Raw genomic sequence first — 18,237 nt, 5'->3', positions numbered from 1 at the left:
TCCCTGCAGCCCCTTGCTGCAAAAGACGTCCGGGGGAAGCGGGAAGCGAAGCGCTTCGCTTCCCGCTGCCCCCGAACCTCTTCTGAAGCAAGGGGCTGGGGGGAGATAGCGATCTCCCTGCAGCCCCTTGCTGCAAAAGACGTCCGGGGGAAGCGGGAAGCGAAGCGCTTCTTCCCCGCTTCCCCCGGACGTCTTTTGCAAGGGGCTGCGGGGAGATCGCTTCTCCCGGTGCTCCGAAGCCGGGCGGGGGGCAGGGGACACCTCCCGCCACCGCGGGGACACCTTTTGAAGGCAGGCGGGGGGGGGAGCAAAGACTTTCGCCCCCCACCCGCCTTCAGAAGAGGTCCAGGACCTCTTCTGAAGGCTGGCGGGGGGCAAAAGTCTTTGTCCCCCCTGCCTGCCTTCCCAGGGGCTTTTAAATCGCCCCGGACAGCGGAGAAGTCCTCCGCTGTCCGGGGCGATTTTAAAATGCCGCCCACCAGCATTTTAAGATCGCCCGGACAGCGGAGAAGTCCTCCGCTGTCCCGGGGTTTTTTAAAATGCTGGGGGTGGGAAGAAAAGCCCTTGTCCCCCCCCCAGCCTTCAGAAGAGGTCCGGGGACAGACTGTCCCCGGACCTGGTCTGAAGGCGGTTTCCCTAGGAACGCATTAATTGATTTTCAATGCATTCCTATGGGAAACCGTGCATCGCAAGACGAAAAAACCGCAAGACGAAGAGATTTGCGGAACGAATTAATTTCGTCTTGCGAGGCACCACTGTATTACGAAAGATTACCAAAGTCTGCCCCTACTCTAGTCCAGCATCCTGTTCTACCAGTGGCCAACCAGATGCCCCCAAAAGAAAGCCTAGGAGGGGAACCTGAGCGCAACAGCCCTCTCCCCTCTGTGGTTTTCAGCAACTGGTATTCAGAAGCATTACTGCCTCTGACAGTGAAGGCAGAACATAACCATCAAGGTTTATAGCCATTTGGAGCCTTATCCTCCTTATGTTTATCACTAAGCAAAGTTAAAAAAAACAACAGAACTAAGTTTTTTAAAACAGAGGGGAAGAAGATCAGGGGCCCAGGAGAAAACACCCAGGGCTCATGCAATCCCCTAGCAACCCTAACACAGGAGGAACCAGCAGGTTCATGACGGCAGAACTGGAGCAAGTAGGGTGGTTAACTGTCCATCCGCATGCACTTCCCCCATACACAGAGTTATGGAGATGTGAAATGGTTGCCTGGAGGAGTTTGTGGAGAGGAGTACTGAGCACCTCAGGGGGTGCCTTAATGATCAGGATTGCAGAGTGCCAGTCTCCTCTTATTACATGTGTTATGTCAAGGAGAGAAACCATACCAGCTGGCAAACTGGTCCCCCTCCCTGCATCAGTCTTGTAGGAAGATAGGAAGCTGTCTTATATCACTGTGTACTGGTTCACTCAGCTCAGTAATGCCTTGCCTGCCTCAGAGGTAGGGAACCTGTGACCCTCCAGGTATTGCTAGACTCCCATCCGCTCCAGTCAGCATAGCTTTTTTGTTTCGTTTCACTAGATTGAAATACTGCTTGGTTCTAAAAAGTCCTCAAAGCACTTTACAAAGAGAACAAAACAATGAAATTGTTAGTAAAAAAAATAATTCAAAAATAATTTAAATCAGTGATAAGCTAAAAACCAGGTTAAAGCACACGTCAACATTCTACATCTTTTGGATAGGCTTTGACTAAACAAAAAATTGTCTAAACAAAAATGCTTTTAGCAGGCACAGAAAGAGTACAGTGAAGGCACCTGCCTCGTGTCAATAGGCAGGGAGTTCCAAAGGGTAAGCGCTGCCATATGAAATGATGGAGTTCTTACAAATGCAGAATGGGTATCATATGGCACCCATAGTAATGCTCATTCTGCTGATTAAAGTGGATGAGAGGCCACATGTGGGGAAAGGTTATCTCATAGTCCTGGTCCCAAGTTGTTAAGTGTCTTGAACTTGGCCTGGTAGCAAATCAGCAACCAGTGCAGATCTCTGAGCACAAATGTTATATGTTGACAGGGTCTCCTGACAGCAGTCATGCTGCAGCATTCTGCACCAACTGCAGCTTCCAGATCAAATGCAAAGCAAGCCCCACTTAGAGCATATTGCAGTTCAGTAGAACCTCGGGTTACGTACTGTCCTCCTTACGAACGCTTTGGGTAACGAGCTCTGCTAACCCGAAAGTAGATGCTCCTGGTTGCAAACTTTGTCCCGGGATGCAAGCAGAAGTCACGTGCCGATGGTGCGGCGGCAGTGGGAGGTCCCATTAGTGAAAGCACGCCTCATGTTAAAAATGGTTTCGGGTTAAGAATGGACCTCTGGAACGGATTAAATTCGTAACTGGAGGTACCACTGTAATCTAATCTTAAAGTAACCAGTACATGAACTACTGTGGCCAAGCTTTCCCAGTCCAGGAACGATTGTAGGACTTTACCAGTTGGAGCTGGTAAAAGGCACTTCTAGCCACTGAGGCTACCTGGGCTTTCAGTAACAAAGATGGGTCCAGAATCACCCCCAGACTCCAAACCTTCTCCTTCAGAGGTAGGCAGTTGACCAGTTTCTCAGACACAGGAACCACACATCCACAGTGTCCCTATCTTGCCAAGATTCAAGCTCATTTTGTTTGTCCTCATCCATCTAACCACTGCATTCAGGCACTGGTCCAGAGGGCTGCACAGCCTCTCCCAGTTCAGATGTTATGGAGAAATAGAGCTGATGGCACCTTGCCCCAAGATTCCTAATGACCACTCCCAGTGGCTTCATATAGATATTAAATAGCATTGGAGATAAGATAGTGCTCTGCGGCACCCCATTAACGTAACTACCCAGGAGGTGAGAAGCACTCACCTAATGCTAGTCTCTTGATTTGGTCCTGGAGTTAGGATTGGACCCATTGTAACTGATTCCCTCCACATGGATATTGAGGTCACTCAAGACAATCATCCTGAAATCCAACAATACCCCAGAGACTACCTTGGACAGCCCAATCAGGGATACTGCTGGGCAACAGGGCAATAAATAGACCAGGAGCATACCCAAGTGGTCTCTCTAAGACCCTCTAAGTCAGCCTTTCTCAACCTGTGGATCCCCAAATGTTGTTGAACTACAACTCCCATCACCCCTAGCTAGCAAGGCCAGAGCTCAGGGATGATGGGAGTTGTAGTCCAACAACATCTGGGGACCCACAGATTGAGAACCGCTGCTCTAAGTCCAAGATCAATAAGTTTTCTGGCAAAGGAGTTGGTGGTAATATGGACAATAGCAAGCCTCACCCTCACCCTTGAACCCCTAGTCTAGACTGGTAGATGAACATGGTCTTAATTATGGACCCATCCATCAGGGATGGTCAGGGATGAGGGGATCTGTAGTCTAGCAACATCTGGATGGCTACAGTTTCCTAACATTTGGCCTATAGTGACCAGCAGCCCTTCAGATAGGGCGTCTCTCCTAGCCCTACATGAGGATTGAACCTGGGGGGTCTTCTGTATGCAGAGCAGATGCTGTGCCCCTGATCATGCAGATGACTCTTAGTGAGCAAAATGGGCGGTTTCTTCCTTTCTATAAAAGCTCTACAGAAAAGAACTCCTTGAAGCACACATAAGTCCCGCTACTCTTAGCATCAAAATACATCACAGCCCAATAGTGTACCTCTCCCCATCTGAGGAGAGGAGGGAGCCCAGCTCCTCCTGTTAGTTCTGCAACAGTATGTTCCGCCATTGAGTGGAACGCCCCAAGCTGGAGGGGTGATTTCACACAGTGTGCTATCGAAGCAGTGCGAAGTGTCCCTGAGCTGGAGAAGAGGGCGTCCCAAGGAGAAAAGAAGAGGCTCACAGTGCAGGCAACAGGAGACAGAGTGAGGCATCTCATCAGTGCTGCAGTGGTTGTCTCAATAATGGGCTTTCTGAGACGCTTGGCCAAGCTGACAGTCCTGGCACAGCTCTCTCTCTCTCTTTGCAGCGGAGCAATACCAGGGGGGGAGGTGGGGGGGGGAACAGATGCTCTGTCATTGTGCCTGAGCACCAGCCGCAGTGTCGCATTAGGCTAATGACAGGTTAGGGTGTGGGTGTGGTGGAGCATAATTGCTTAATATTAGCAAAGGGCCTTGGTGGAGGTGGACCCAGATGCTGGCATTATGATATGTGAGACGTGCACAGCAAGCTGAAGTGGCCCTCACAGGAGCTAAAGTGAAGCTGCTGGTTCCCAGGTTTGGGGTGTATCAGGAGATGGGCCAATCTGACTGATGGGGTGCAATCCACTGGGAAATGTCTGTCACAGGCCCCGCTTTGGAGGCCTAGGCAGTGATGTTCTGAACACCAGTTGCTGGAATCCACAGGAGGGGAGAATGCTTTTGTCCATGAGTCCTGCTAGGGGGCTTTTGAATAGGGGCATCTGGCTGGCCACCATAAGAACAAGATGAGCCATTTGCTTGATCCTAATTTGTATTTTCTGAAATAATACACAAATCGAAACACAGCCACCCTTTAAAACCTTTACTTCTCCACATGTCACAGTGCAGTTCTCCAGCCAAGTGATGTGAGCAAAAATGCATATACTGGCATAAAGTATGCATATAATTGCATATATTAGGGGAAATTGCATTAAAAAATGCATTATATCCCGGGAAGCTACTTTGAAAATGTGTATATTAAGAGAAATTGAAACTAAAATGCTGGTGAATTTTCATGAGCAACTTAAAAAATAAATAAATCTCAAGCTGATGTGGATATGTGGAGAACTGAATCTAAGATTTAAAAATAAGCACGTTGGAGACACAAAAATCTACAAATTTGTTGATTCCCAGCACCAAGGTCCAAAGGGGGCACTTCCTGTGGACAGCTGAATTGCCAGCTATTGTGGTGATTTTGTTTTATAGAAATTTGTTTTTTGCTTGTTTATAAAATATATTTGTATATGAAATATACCGTATTTTTCGCTCTATTGGACGCACCGGACCACAGGACGCACCTAGTTTTTAGAGGCGGAAATCAAGGAAAAAAATATTATCCCCCCCCCAGCCCCAAAGAGCAACGGACAGGCTGCATGCAGCCTGTCCACTTCTCCCAGAGCTTCTCGGGGCTGCGGGGGAAGCCCGGGTTACCCCCCCCCCAGCCCCAAAGAGCAAAGAAGCCAAGACAGCGCACGGGATCCATGGCCGCGCAACCTCTCCAGCCAGGAGCTAAACCTCTCCAGTGCAGCTAAAGAAGACAAGGCAGCAAGCGCGATCCATCCCGCTCACTGCCTTGGCTTCTTCTTTAGCCTTGCACAGCATCTTTAGTCTTGCGCAATGGGATGGATTGCACCCGCTGTCCACCGGGGCTGGACTAGATGACTCCTGGGGTTCCCTTCCAACCCTGCAATTCTATGACCTCGGAAGGTGTTTGGGGTCTCCACCACTGGAGGCTTTTAAGCAGCGGTTGGGGGACCATCTGCCTGGCGTTCTTTAGCTGTGATTCCTACATTGTGAGGGGGCTGGGCTAGATGACCCTTGGGTGGCCCTCCCAACTCTATACAGTCCTACAGTTCTGCGGCAGGAGATCCACAGCCACTTCACACAATGCCCACTCCCAATTTGTACCCCCCTACCTGCCACACTTCCCCCACCCCACTTAAGCTGAGGGAATTCCTGCCCAGAGAAACTCCCAGCAATCAAGGAGGAGGAATCCGCTGCAGCCGTGAGCAGCGGTGGATCCATGGTCCCCTTCCTTCTCTCCTCCGTAGTTGCTTTGAAGCAGGAAAGTGGGAGAGGAGCTGCTTACACGAGTGTAAGCTGCTCCCCTCCCACTTTGCTGCTTCAAAGCAATCACGGAGGAGGGAATCCGCTGAAGCCTCCAGCAGGGGAGGATCCATGGTCCCCTTCCTTCCCTCCTCCGTGGTTGCTTTGAAGGAGGAAAGTGGGAGAGGAGCTGCTTACACGAGTGTAAGCTGCTCCCCTCCCACTTTGCTGCTTCAAAGCAATCACGGAGGAGGGAATCCGCTGAAGCCTCCAGCAGGGGAGGATCCATGGTCCCCTTCCTTCCCTCCTCCGTGGTTGCTTTGAAGGAGGAAAGTGGGAGAGGAGCTGCTTACACGAGTGTAAGCTGCTCCCCTCCCACTTTGCTGCTTCAAAGCAATCACGGAGGAGGGAATCCGCTGAAGCCTCCAGCAGGGGAGGATCCATGGTCCCCTTCCTTCCCTCCTCCGTGGTTGCCTTGAAGGAGGAAAGTGGGAGAGGAGCTGCTTACACGAGTGTAAGCTGCTCCCCTCCCACTTTGCTGCTTCAAAGGGAGCCCGGGAGGAGGGAATCTGCTGCAGCCTCGAGCAGCGAAGAGGATCCATGGGTCCCCTCTTTCCTTCCTCCGTGGTTGTTTTGAAGCAGGAAAGTGGGAGAGGAGCTGCTTACACGAGTGTAAACTGCCCCCCTCCCACTTTCCTGCTTCAAAGCAATTACGGAGGAGGAATCCGAAAGTGGGAGAGGAGCTGCTTACACGAGTGTAAGCTGCTCCCCTCCCACTTTGCTGCTTCAAAGGGAGCCCGGGAGGAGGGAATCTGCTGCAGCCTCGAGCAGCGAAGAGGATCCATGGGTCCCCTCTTTCCCTCCTCCGTGGTTGCTTTGAAGAAGGAAAGTGGGAGAGGAGCTGCTTACACGAGTGTAAGCTGCTCCCCTCCCACATTGCCGCTTCAAAGCAATCACGGAGGAGGGAATCCGCTGAAGCCTCCAGCAGCGAAGAGGATCCATGGTCCCCTTCCTTCCCTCCTCCGTGGTTGCTTTGAAGCAGGAAAGTGGGAGAAGAGCTGCTTACACGAGTGTAAGCTGCTCCCCTCCCACATTGCCGCTTCAAAGGGAGCCCGGGAGGAGGGAATCTGCTGCAGCTTCCCCCACCTCCCGCAGAAGCCGTGCGCTCTTTAAAGGGGCTGTGCGACTTCTCCTGGCTTTTCTGGGAGGTGGGGGAATTCCCCCACCTCGGAGAAAAGCCCGCAGGAGCCGCGCAGCCTTTAAAGAGGGTGCCGCTCTTGGGGGCTTTTCCCCCAGGAGGGAGAAGGGACTGCTGCAGCCAGTCACTCCCTTCTCCCTCCTAGAGAAAAGCCCGCAGGAGCGCACGAAGCTTGTGTGCGGCTCTTGAGGGCTTTTCCCGCCTGCCTCCCCCCTGCATTCGCTCCATAGGACGCACACACATTTTCCCTTGCTTTTTAGGAGGGAAAAAGTGCGTCCTATGGTGCGAAAAATACGGTACAAAATATATTCATAGTAGATGAAATCTGTTTACAGCACTAAAAACATAAAACCATAGAGTTAAAAACATACAACAATTAATTATTATGGAAGGCTATATTCTTAATCGTAATTTAAAAAGGGCCGAGGAAGTGGGGGGGGGGGGCTGACTACTTTTTATCATTTGATTTAGGAGGGGAAGTTTTGATAGCAGAGTTTCGAATTCAAAATAACTATCTTATGTCAGTAGAAATCAAAATTGAATTAGGAGCATTTCTTTTCTGTATAAATAAATATCTAACTCCCTCCTACTAATAGTATGTCGCTGACCACCAATGTTTAGTCAGGTTGAACATCCCTACTAGAGCAGATCAGCCATAAATTCCCCATAGCATTTGTACTTTTTAGTGCACATTTTAATGCCTCAGTTGTAGCAACTGCAGAGGGTCTCTTGGTACTTTTACGCTTAGACTCAGAAGATATTTTCCTAACCTCACATTGTTCTTTGGACAAGATGATGCACGCACAGAGCCTGAAACTGTTGCAACCAACATAATTTATATGTTCTTCACAAGAGTCCTCTAGACATATCTAAGGGTCAATATGCTTATTTGAACAAGCATGCTGGAAGTGCTATCAATCACATTATAGTCTCTCCTTCATTATTCACTTTTGTAGGGGACAGGGGTGGCGCTGTGGTCTAAACCACTGAGCCTCTTGGGCTTGCCAATTGGAAGGCAAGCGGTTCAAATCCCCGCGACGGAGTGAGCTCCCGTTGCTCTGTCCCAGCTCCTGTCAACCTAGCAGTTCAAAAGCATGCCAATGCAAGTAGATAAATAGGTACCACTTCAGTAGGAAGGTAAATGGTGTTTCCGTGCCCTCTGGCACTTGTCACGGTCCTCCATGCACCAGAAGTGGTTTAGTCATGCTGGCCACATAACCTGGAAATCTGTCTGTGGACAAACGCCGGCTCCCTTGGCCTGAAAGCGAGATGAGTACCGGAACTCCATAGTTGCCTTTGACTGGCCTTAACCCTCCAGGGGTCTTTTACCTTTACCTTTACATTTTTATTCACTTTTGTGAACACTTTTGAAGTGCTAGAACAAACAGAAAGCAACTGCTTTCCAATATCAGTGATCCTATGTCCTTTAACAGAAAACATACTAGCTACCAGGGCATGACAAACTTGAGTCAACTTTTTGTGAGCAAATCTCCAAATTTTGTTGATGTCTTCCATCAAATTGTCACAGAACCCAGGCCCTATTTGATAGCTTATATAATTAATAACAACGCAAAGACAACACGCCTTGACTGGTTTGATGGTCAGTGCAAAGTAGCTAAGAAAGTTCTGGTTAAAGCAATTAGGGATTTGCATAAGAATTCATCAGAGACTTCCACAGAAAATGTGATCAAACATAGATTGGAATACAAGACTCTGCTCAAAAGCAAGAAAGCTGAATATATGAAAACCCAGTGGCAGGAACTGGGACTAGCAGTAATGGAAAATAAGGAAGACAGATTCTGGGAACTGGTGGCCCAGAGTTTAAATGAAGTGAGATCATTACAAGAAGCCTCAATTCCTCCCTTTAATTGTGTTAAATGTTTCTCCAACATATTTGGTGGCCAATATTTGGCCACCTCATGAGAAGAGAAGACTCCCTGGAAAAGACCCTGATGTTGGGAAAGATTGAGGGCACAAGGAGAAGGAGACGACAGAGGACGAGATGGTTGGACAGTGTTCTCGAAGCTACGAACATGAGTTTGACCAAGCTGGAAGACAGAAGTGCCTGGCGTGCTCTGGTCCATGGGGCCACGAAGAGTCGGACACGACTAAATGACTAAACAACAACAACAACAACAACAAAATCTGGGCAAACATATGTACCAGCAGTGTTTAAGTATTTCTCAAACCTACCTGATTGGCAACCTGGAGAAGATATTCTTCCACCTGAGCTCTATAAAGAATACATGGAATCATGGAAGTCTATCCTGGCTGGCTTATTTACCACCATAAACCACACAGGCCAAATGTCCTCTGGGTGAAAATTGAGTATTATTTTCCTGATTTATAAGAAAGGAGATAGGAAGAATCCAGAAAACTATCAGCCAATTAGCTGGTTAGACACTTCCTCAAAGCTATAGGCATGGTATCTCCGTCAAAATTATCAAACTAGTTGCAAAATAGCAACATTATTCGTGAAGAACAAGTGGGATTCAGAGGAGGGCACAGCATCAATGATCGATGTTTTACTCTTAACCACAAGGAAATAAACTAAGAACATTAAGAATTATCCTTATGTAGCCTTTATTGAGTTTTCTGCAGCATTCGACTACTAATTGAAATAGACAGGGAGAAATTTCGAATTGCTAACATTGACTACAGAATTCTGCTGTTCATCCACGAACTATACAGCAATACAAAAAAGAGGTTTAAATGATGGCATGACTGATGCTTTTAAAATGTCATAAGGAGTGAAGCAAGGTTGCATTCTGGCTCCCACTCTTTTTAACTTTTATAGCAATGATTTGGGGAAATATTTAGCCAATGCAAGCTCCACCTCTCCAGTAATTAGGAACAGATAGATCTCCTTGTTGATGTATGCAGATTAATTAGTTCTCCTCTCTCTTTCTTGATTGGGCCTCAAAAATCTCTTGAGGGGTGTTTAGCACATACTGTAAACAGGAAATCCTATCTATAAATTACTCTTAAGACCAAGATTATGATTTTTGGCAAAGACAGTCCTAGGTATAAGTGATGTTTTAGATCAGCAAGCTATTGAACAAACTTACTCATTTAGATACCTGGTTGTACACTTTAGTTAAAGCCGTTCTTGGAAGTATCATATGGAAGCAGTGAAAGTTAAAGCATAGAAAACCATGGGGCATTGATGAAGTTCTTTTACAATAAAGGAGGGCAGTTGATTAAACCTGCCATAAATATATTTGGTAGGAAAGTGCTTATTCAAATGCTCTAAGGTTTTGCAGTCTGGGGCTCTGATTTGAACTCCAGTAAAGTTTCAGAAACTGTGCAGAATATATTATATCTAACTAACTAACTATAGTCTACCATCAGGAATATCAGAAGCTCTTCTTCATACATAATCCTCATGGCCAACAATTAAGGCAAGAGCGGACAGTGCTCCTTTAAAGTATATTTTAAAATTTGCTACTATGCCTATTGAGAGTTTTCCTGTGCTGTATGGACTTGGGTGATAACCAGCTCTGGAAAGCAGCTTGTCAAGGTGTTTTAGAAATGAGCTTTGCTTTGACATTGAATAAGTGTCAGTTAAGGAATTGGCTTTTCTGGACAGAATCCAGGAGTGACCTATAACTAAACTGGAAACACCAGATTTCCCCCTTGGCATCACTTTTGAGAAGAGAGCATTTTAGAGTATGACCAAACTCTGACCAGTTTCCTTAAGAACTGCATTTATTGCACTGTGTTTCCAAGTGATGACCACTGCATTCTTGGAAGGCTACTACAGCAAGGTCCCATAAGCAGACAGCCTTTGTATTTGTGGTCAACCGCAGGTGAAAGACTTCACTCATTATCTGTTAGCCTTAAATAAAGACTCCAGAGATTGCTTTCTGAAACCTTTGTGCACACAAGCAAGCAGGCAGAGCCCGAAAGAAATGGTTCAATTTCTTTTGAGTGGCAATAATAGCTTTGTAACACACATGCATTGGCTGCAAAAAAACAAAACAAAAATGCAGGCAAAACAAAACAACCATGGCAAAAGGAGTTAGATAAAAAATATATACATTGATGTGGTGATTCAGAGATTTAATTTGACATCAAGCTGGATTTGAGTTTGTTGGTGTCTCTGGTAACTTCTCTCTCTTACACCATGGATGTTGGCAAATTGCATTTTAAAAAGGCAAAATAGTATTAGAATTGGAGCTGTCAGAGATGCACAAGAGAAGCTGTGTTTTAATGCTCAGAATCTTACCAATATTTTTTTTTATGTTTTGCCTGTATGTTCTGAATTATTTTATTAATACTATTGCTTAATACAAGTTTGTCATGGCCTTTGTCTCTAGAACAATAAACTTATGAACTGAACTTTGTACTCAGAATAGAAAGGTTTTAATTGCTATCTAAACAAGGATGTGGCCTCAATAATTGGCAAAGATTGTTAAATGGTAAAAGCCATGCCTATGAAGATGACTTTGCTCACTACATTTCCAACATACTTCATCAGGCTCACAGAACTTCATAAAAATGCCAGATGCAGAGAGCGCTTGACATCTCTGGAAAAAGGGGATGTGTGTGTGTTCGTGTGTGTGTAAATAATTAATTCCTTTGCAAATGAGGAATTCCAGTGTGGTTTGAGCAGACTGCTTTATGTCTCCCCCAAATCTCTTTGAAGCCAGGGACCTTTTAAAAAACACACAATGCACAGCGTGATGTGAAGCCAGCCTGTTGGTCATAACATCAACAGCTGCTCCAGATGGACTGGAAATGCTATTGGCTGCTGACGCCAGACCCTTGCAGAAAGTGCTCCAGTGTTCTGCAAAGAATCAAATGTGCTTCAATCTGCCTTTGGGGTCAGATTGCACTTCCCAGCAGCAGCAGTGTGGGGGATCTTTGCTATGTCATTGCCATAACATTGAGAAGAAGAAAAACTCTGTCATGACTCTCAGATTTGGCCCCTTTGTGGAAGATTCAGGCGGCAATGAAACAAGGCTGCTGCATTCAGAGGATGATCCTCAGTGCTTCCCCCTTGGTTCCCCTGAGGAGGGAGCTATTCTGCCTTTCTCAGACTTGGGAGGTATTTCCACACCTGCTATGGTGCAGAGGTCAGCCCACAGTTGAACTATGGAACTCGCTCACACAGGAGGTAGTGATGGCCACCAACTTAGGTGGCCTTAAAAGAGGATTAGACAAATTCATGGTGGACAAGGCTATCAGTGGCTACTAGCCACAATGGCTATGCTCTGCCTCCACAGTTGGAGGCAGTAATGTTTCTGAATATCAGTCGCTGGAAACCACAGGAGGGGAGGGGGCTCTTGTGTCCAGGCCCTGCTTGCAGAGTTCCCTTTGGCTTATCTGCTTGGCCAGTGAGAGAACAGGATACCTAACTAGATGGATCATTGGCTGGATCCAGAAGGCTCTTCTTATGTCTGCAGAAACAGATAAGGTCTCCTACACATGGCACAAACAGCTCCCCAAGGAAGTGGGTCATAGGAATGTAAACCTTACACAATGTCAAAAGCTTACTCCATCCAGTTCAAATTGCCTACAACGACTAGCAGCAGTGATCAAGGATTTCAGGTTGGGTGTCTCCTAGCCCGACGGGCACTGAACCTGAGGCCTTCATGTAAAACAGGTGCTGTGCTATAGGAATCTGCCTTCTACTGAGTTGGACCTTTCGTCCATCTAGCTCAGGATTGTCTACAGTGATTGGCAGGGGACGTTCTCAGCCCTACCTGGGGATTGAACCTGGGACCTTCTGCATCCAAAGCAGAAGCCGTACCACTGATCAATGAGCCTTCTTCTTGAGGTCAGCTGCGGCACAGGGCTTGCTAGCCTACTAAGTCCTCTGATGGAATGTTTCCTCGAATTCTATTTATTTATTTAAAAACATTTACAAACCACTTAATATTTAAAAAGCACAACGCAAAAAGTATAAACATAGAATAAAAATACAGTATAAAGCCACTAGAACATGTGTAAAAGCATATAAATGGGGTTTTTTTGTCTGCCTGGATGGAGGAAAGGGAGGTGCTCTCTCTCTCTCTCTCTCTCTCTCTCTCTCTCTCTCTGTGTGTGTGTGTGTGTGTGTGTGTGTGTGTCAGAGAGAGAGAGAGAGAACTAGCTTATTGTACAAAGGTAAAATTTGCATCAGTTGCTCCACCCACTTTTGCCTCTGACTCCACCCACCACTGGCATGTGGCCCCCTGGGAGGTTGCCTAGGAGTGAATGTGGCCCTTGGGCTGAAAAAGGTTCCTCAGCCCTGTTCTACACTGACTGGCATCAGCTTTCCAGAGTTTCAAGCAAACACCCTTTCACAACCCTACTTGGAGATGCAGAGGACAGAGGGATGGACCCTGAGACCTTCTGCATGCAAAGAAGATGCTCTTCCACTGAGCTGGGAGCCTTCCCCAAAAGTCTTCCCCAAGTTTATTACGGCATCAGCTTTTTGTGGACCAGAGCCCACTTTGTCAGAGGCATGACGTAGGGAGTGCAGATGTTCAGATTCTTTGATAAGGGGGGGTGGACCGATCAGACAGCCTCGGAAGGCAAGGAATGGTGGCCAATGAGTCACATTCTCCAGGCAGAGCTCAGACAAGATTGGAAAGAACGGAGTGACCCAGCCCAAGTAGCAGCCGCTGGGTCGCAATAAATCAGCAGAGCAAGGAAACAAAAAACAACGGGAGCATTAAAACCCGAAAGAGGACAGCAATTTCCTCTAGTGAGCCATGAAATATGGATTCCAAGTAGCAAATGTGCTGATACGATACGATACGATACAATAATCTTTATTGTCATTTTCTCCATAGAACCCTCATCACCCTGAATTACAGCTCCCATAATTATTTGGGGGAAGCCATGCCTGTCTAAAGTGTATCATAGTGCTTTAAATATATGGTGTGAATGTGGCTTTAGCTGGTTCCACCAGTCATTGACTCTGCCTCTGTCTGCCATTGGCTCTGGCTCCATCTACTGTTGGACTCCATGCCTTCTGCTCTACCAGGGCACTGGCCGCCACAGGCTGACGCACTGAAGTCCCAGAATAAACCAGCAGAGAGTCCTCAGTTGCCCCTTTTGGCATCCTCAGAGGCACTGGTCCTTAATAGAACTCCCAAGCAGAGTTGCCACCTTCTTGTCCTTCTGGACTGCACTGCCTCCCTCTCTGATTGCTTATTCACAACTTTACCAAGATGCACTGAATCTACCAGAAATCACTGGTGGCTGTGTGGCAGAGCACATGTTACGCATGCAGAAGGTCCCAGGTTTTATTCCCAGTTACTCCAGTTAGCAGGGCTGGGAAATACCTGCCTGCATGAACTCCTGGAAGCCAGTCAGATCAGACAGTCCTGAGGTAGACTGACCAATGATTTGGTGGAAGGCAGTTTCCTATGTTTACGGGTGACTCAGGAAGCTGAACAGTGTCTGCCGGCCACTACAGCTGCAACTGGCCTCATGGCTTGGAAATTTGATTTTATCACACCAGTTCTACATAATTTGCAGAAGGCTAGAGATCTGGGTACCTTGGGGGCTGCCTTTTCCTTGCACGCTCTGATTGACATCTGAGGCCCGGCTTCAAATCCCTCAGCAGGCAAGGGTGGAGTCAACTATGGGCAGAGCTTTGTCTGCTGCATCTCCTACCCTATGGAACGCTTTCCCAGGTGAGGTCTGTCAGGCCCCATTGCCACTGAGAAACTTTCAGTTAATTGTGTCATTTTTTTCTGGTTCAGCTCAGTGTTATTTTTGTGCCGCTGCAATTTGTTAAACAGGTTGGATAATGTTAACTTAAATAGGAGCCTTGGAGCTGCAATGTGTTGACATCTCAGTGCATATCTTGTCCTCATATTTTCTCTCTCTTTTTTTGGCAAAGAAATGAAAAGGAAGCAATTGCTTTCTTCCGCAAAGCTTCTGATTTCTGTAAATAAATTAAAAGGGAGCAATTGCTATATTCTGTAAAGCTTCTGATTTTGCTTTAAAACATCTATGTTTTTATTATGTATAATATTATGAATAAAATAAAAAAATAAAACTAAAGCCTAGGTGGAGCTTAAAAACATTTTTAAGGGGTTATGTTTGTTTTGCTTGGTTTATTGTTATGAGCGTCTCTTAGCTGCCATGAGTCTCTTTGGGAAAATAGGGTAGAAAAACTGAAATAAAATAACCAAAGGCACACTGTTACAGAAGAGAGTGTGTGGTGGCGGTGGTGGCAGCTGAATTTGGCTTCTGCAAGCCTGTTACAAGATACACACAGAGGTTTCTTCTGCTACATGATCTCCAGACCTGAGAAGGTAGTCAAACTCAGACCCGGAGCAAACCCCTTTGTAATTAGTTCAGATTCTCAGCTACTGCTTAAAATGACTCATACGGCTAGAGGCCTTGCTGCTGCTGCTCCTCCTCATGTTCTGTGCACACATTTCTACAAGTCAGGATCTGAGCATCTGCTTCTGTCAGCCACCATCCATTTCTCTCATCCTTATGGGCACCAGTTCAGAGGAAGCACTCGCGCCAGCGATGCCATGGTGGCACCAACCATTCCAGATCTGCCTTCAGGGACTCATGTGCCCCAGAGGTCTGAGGGTATGCTATCTCTCCCTATTTCTCTTTTGCCCTTCTCTCTTCTCCCAGGCCCATTTTCTTGTCGGTGCTGTGATAAGATAGGAAACCACTTACATGAAGTAGGAAAGGAAACGCCATCTCAGGCTGGCAAATGCTGTGGGTGGATGTAGCTCCGTCGTAGAGCACGTGGGCTGCAGCTCCAGTTACAAATGTTGGGAGATGTAGGAGAGGCAAGAGGAAGGACTTCTTGACACGGTGCATAGTTCAGTTGTGGAATTTGCTTAAAGAGGAGGCAGTGATGGCCACAAACCTGAATGGCTTTAAAAGAGGGTTAGACAAATTCATCTTGATGGCTACTAGCCATGGAGGCTATTGTTCTACTTCTACTGTGAGAGCCACTAAATGCCTCCAAATGCTGGTTGCTGGAAGCCACAGGAGGTGAGAGTGCTGGGGAGCTCAGGTCCTGCTTATAGGCTTCCCATTGAGGGGTCTAGTTTGCCACTGTGAGAAAAGGATGCTGGATTAGATGGGCCACTAGCCTGATCTGGCAGGCTCTTCTCGTGTTCTTATACAAGGTTCTCAGGCTCTAGGAACTTGGGCTCAAACTTTTTCGGCAGCCCCGTATATAAATACTTCAGCCACTTAGTTCTGGCTTCATGGTGTATGCAAGGCTTTGGGTTCCAGGGTCAATTACAGATGGCTCTCAATTTCAAGTATAGAGCTGGGAGAAAGCAAGGGGAAGAGCCATAGCTCAGTGGTAGAGCATCTGTTCTGTGTGCAGAAGGTCCTTGGTTCAGCCCCTGGTGTCTCCAGATAGGACTGGGAAAGACACCTGTCTGAAACCCTGGATAGCTGCTGCCAGTCAGTGTAGAGAAAATGGACCCCAGTGTTCTTACTTGGTATAAGGCAGCTTTGTATGTTTCTGTGATACAGAAAGAATCCCCAAAGATAGAAAGTCTAATTTTGTTGAGTAATCCTCTGCTTTTCAGCAGATTCATGAACTGATTAAATTCACATCAATTTGCACATTTAAACACCCATGTAGGCTCTGTTTTCAACTACTAGAGGATTTGTGAGATAAATGATGATGTTGTATAAGCAAAAGCTGCCGTGTATTACTAGAGGGGAAGGGCATCCTTCATACTGGCATATTCTATTTCCTTTCACCAAAACCCAAAGAGCCCCCAAATGCAAACACTTAGCTTACATCACCCTCAGCCACTACCAATTAATCAACCAAAAATTTAAGTTGATTAACTTGCTGGTGAAACTGTTCAAAGCCTAGTGTAAAATATTGGTTTTGTCCGTCCCCCTTACAGTGTGTGTGTGTGTGTGTGTGTGTGTGTGTGTGTGTGTGTGAGAGAGAGAGAGAGAGAGAGAGAGAGAGAGAGAGAGGGTGGGGAATGAATCCCCCAAAAGTTGGAGGGGTAGGGTCATTCCACACCTGTCCGTATCTGTGTGATGCAGGCCCTGCTCAAGGAGAGTTTTGCCAAACCTCTCAAGAAGCCCTGCACTGGTGGTGGATGTGTTCTGTTCATCTGTTTTCTTGCACTCAATTTGCTCAGGCCCTTCTTAGCGCCTCTAAGTGGATTGCGCTCCTCCCAGCTGTCTTCTCTGGGCATCGAAATGCTCAGTGTTTGAGGGGATAGAACAGAGCACTGTGGCAGTCTCTGAGCACTGAGGGCAAAGGTAGAAACTGACTTCTTGTGGGGGCTTCTTTGCTCTTCATCCTCCCTCCAATGAGTCAAACCAGATTCCTCCTCCTCCTCCTATCCTGAGTGGTGGGAGGGATCAGAACTTTAATCTGATGTAGATTATATCCATCCACCCCCTCCCTCCTTCTCTTCCTCTTTCTTTCCTTTTCTCCCTCCTTCCCTCTCTGCTGCTGCTCCCCTCCTTTCCTTTCCCTTCCCTTCCTGCTTCATCTCTTCAAAGAAGTGAGCATAAAGTTAACAAGCAGAAAGAAAGAGAGGGAGGGAAGGAAGGAGATGAATGAGTGAAGGAAGGGAAGAAGAAGAGAGCTCTCAGAAGAGAGGCGCCCTGCCACTTGTGCCCAGTGGAGCTCTAGATTTGACTGCTGCCGCCTCTCTCCCTTTGCTCCTAAGGACTGCCTTTCATGGAATCAATTGCCCGCTTCCCTTTCTAAGCCTGTCTCCCGGAAAGGCAGCTTCAGCATATTATGGGCAACTGTGTGAAGTCTCCACTGAGAAACCTCTCAAAAAAGGTACGTTTCCCCCTACTGCTTAGATGTGCGCTGCTTGGGTCGCCATCCCAGCATCTTTGGGACAGGGTGACCACTTGGTGTCGCTTAAACAGGTAGGGAGGGCTGGTGGGAAGCAGGTGGAGATGTGTCTCCCAAACTCCCCACCTAAAGTTGGTCATCGGTCGGGCAGCGCAGAGGCTGAGAACAGTCACTTGTGGGTGTTTGTGTGCATGAAAGCATGATCCCGTCCATGTGCAGTTGTGTGTCGACACAGAGGTATGTGCAGTTGTGGGCACCTGTTTGCAAAACATGGGGCATGAGGCACTAGGAAGCACTCCAGCACAAGCTGCATATAAATGATCAGGAGATGCTCCTCTTGGTATAGGTGCCATTAATTGCCTTGAGAATTGTGCAGGAGATCCTTTCGGGATTGTTGTGCCCAGTGCCTTTTTTCTGGGGGGACGCATACCCCTAAACGTTTTGTGAATCTAAGTTTGGCCTCATTGAGGGACAGTATTTCAATACTAGTAGGAAAATGAGTGTATCCCTAAATATTTTTTAAGAAAAAAGCACTGGTTGTGCCCCTTGTTGGT

The 18,237-nt window shown here is 47.0% G+C and overlaps 1 protein-coding gene across 9 annotated transcripts in view; it reads left to right on the top strand.

Annotated features, from left to right (window-relative positions):
- CABP1 (calcium binding protein 1) overlaps positions 1-18,237 on the top strand; it is a 48,670-nt gene that overhangs the window by 12,558 nt on the left and 17,875 nt on the right. For 3 of the 9 annotated variants that reach the window (XM_081175032.1, XM_081175029.1, XM_081175031.1), the window contains exon 2: positions 17,547-17,665. The exons of 5 other annotated variants lie outside the window; for them this stretch is intronic. In XM_081175032.1, coding sequence (XP_081031158.1) covers positions 17,621-17,665 — 45 coding nt within the window. In that variant the 5' untranslated portion in view covers positions 17,547-17,620. Of the gene's footprint in view, positions 1-16,960; positions 17,666-18,237 lie in introns of those variants that run through there. One more of the 9 variants, XM_081175026.1, reaches the window with a different exon arrangement.

The sequence above is a fragment of the Podarcis bocagei genome (genome assembly GCF_964188305.1).
Source record: "Podarcis bocagei genome assembly, chromosome: 16".
NCBI lineage: Eukaryota > Metazoa > Chordata > Lepidosauria > Squamata > Lacertidae > Podarcis > Podarcis bocagei.
This window is presented reverse-complemented; position numbering and strand designations above follow the sequence as displayed.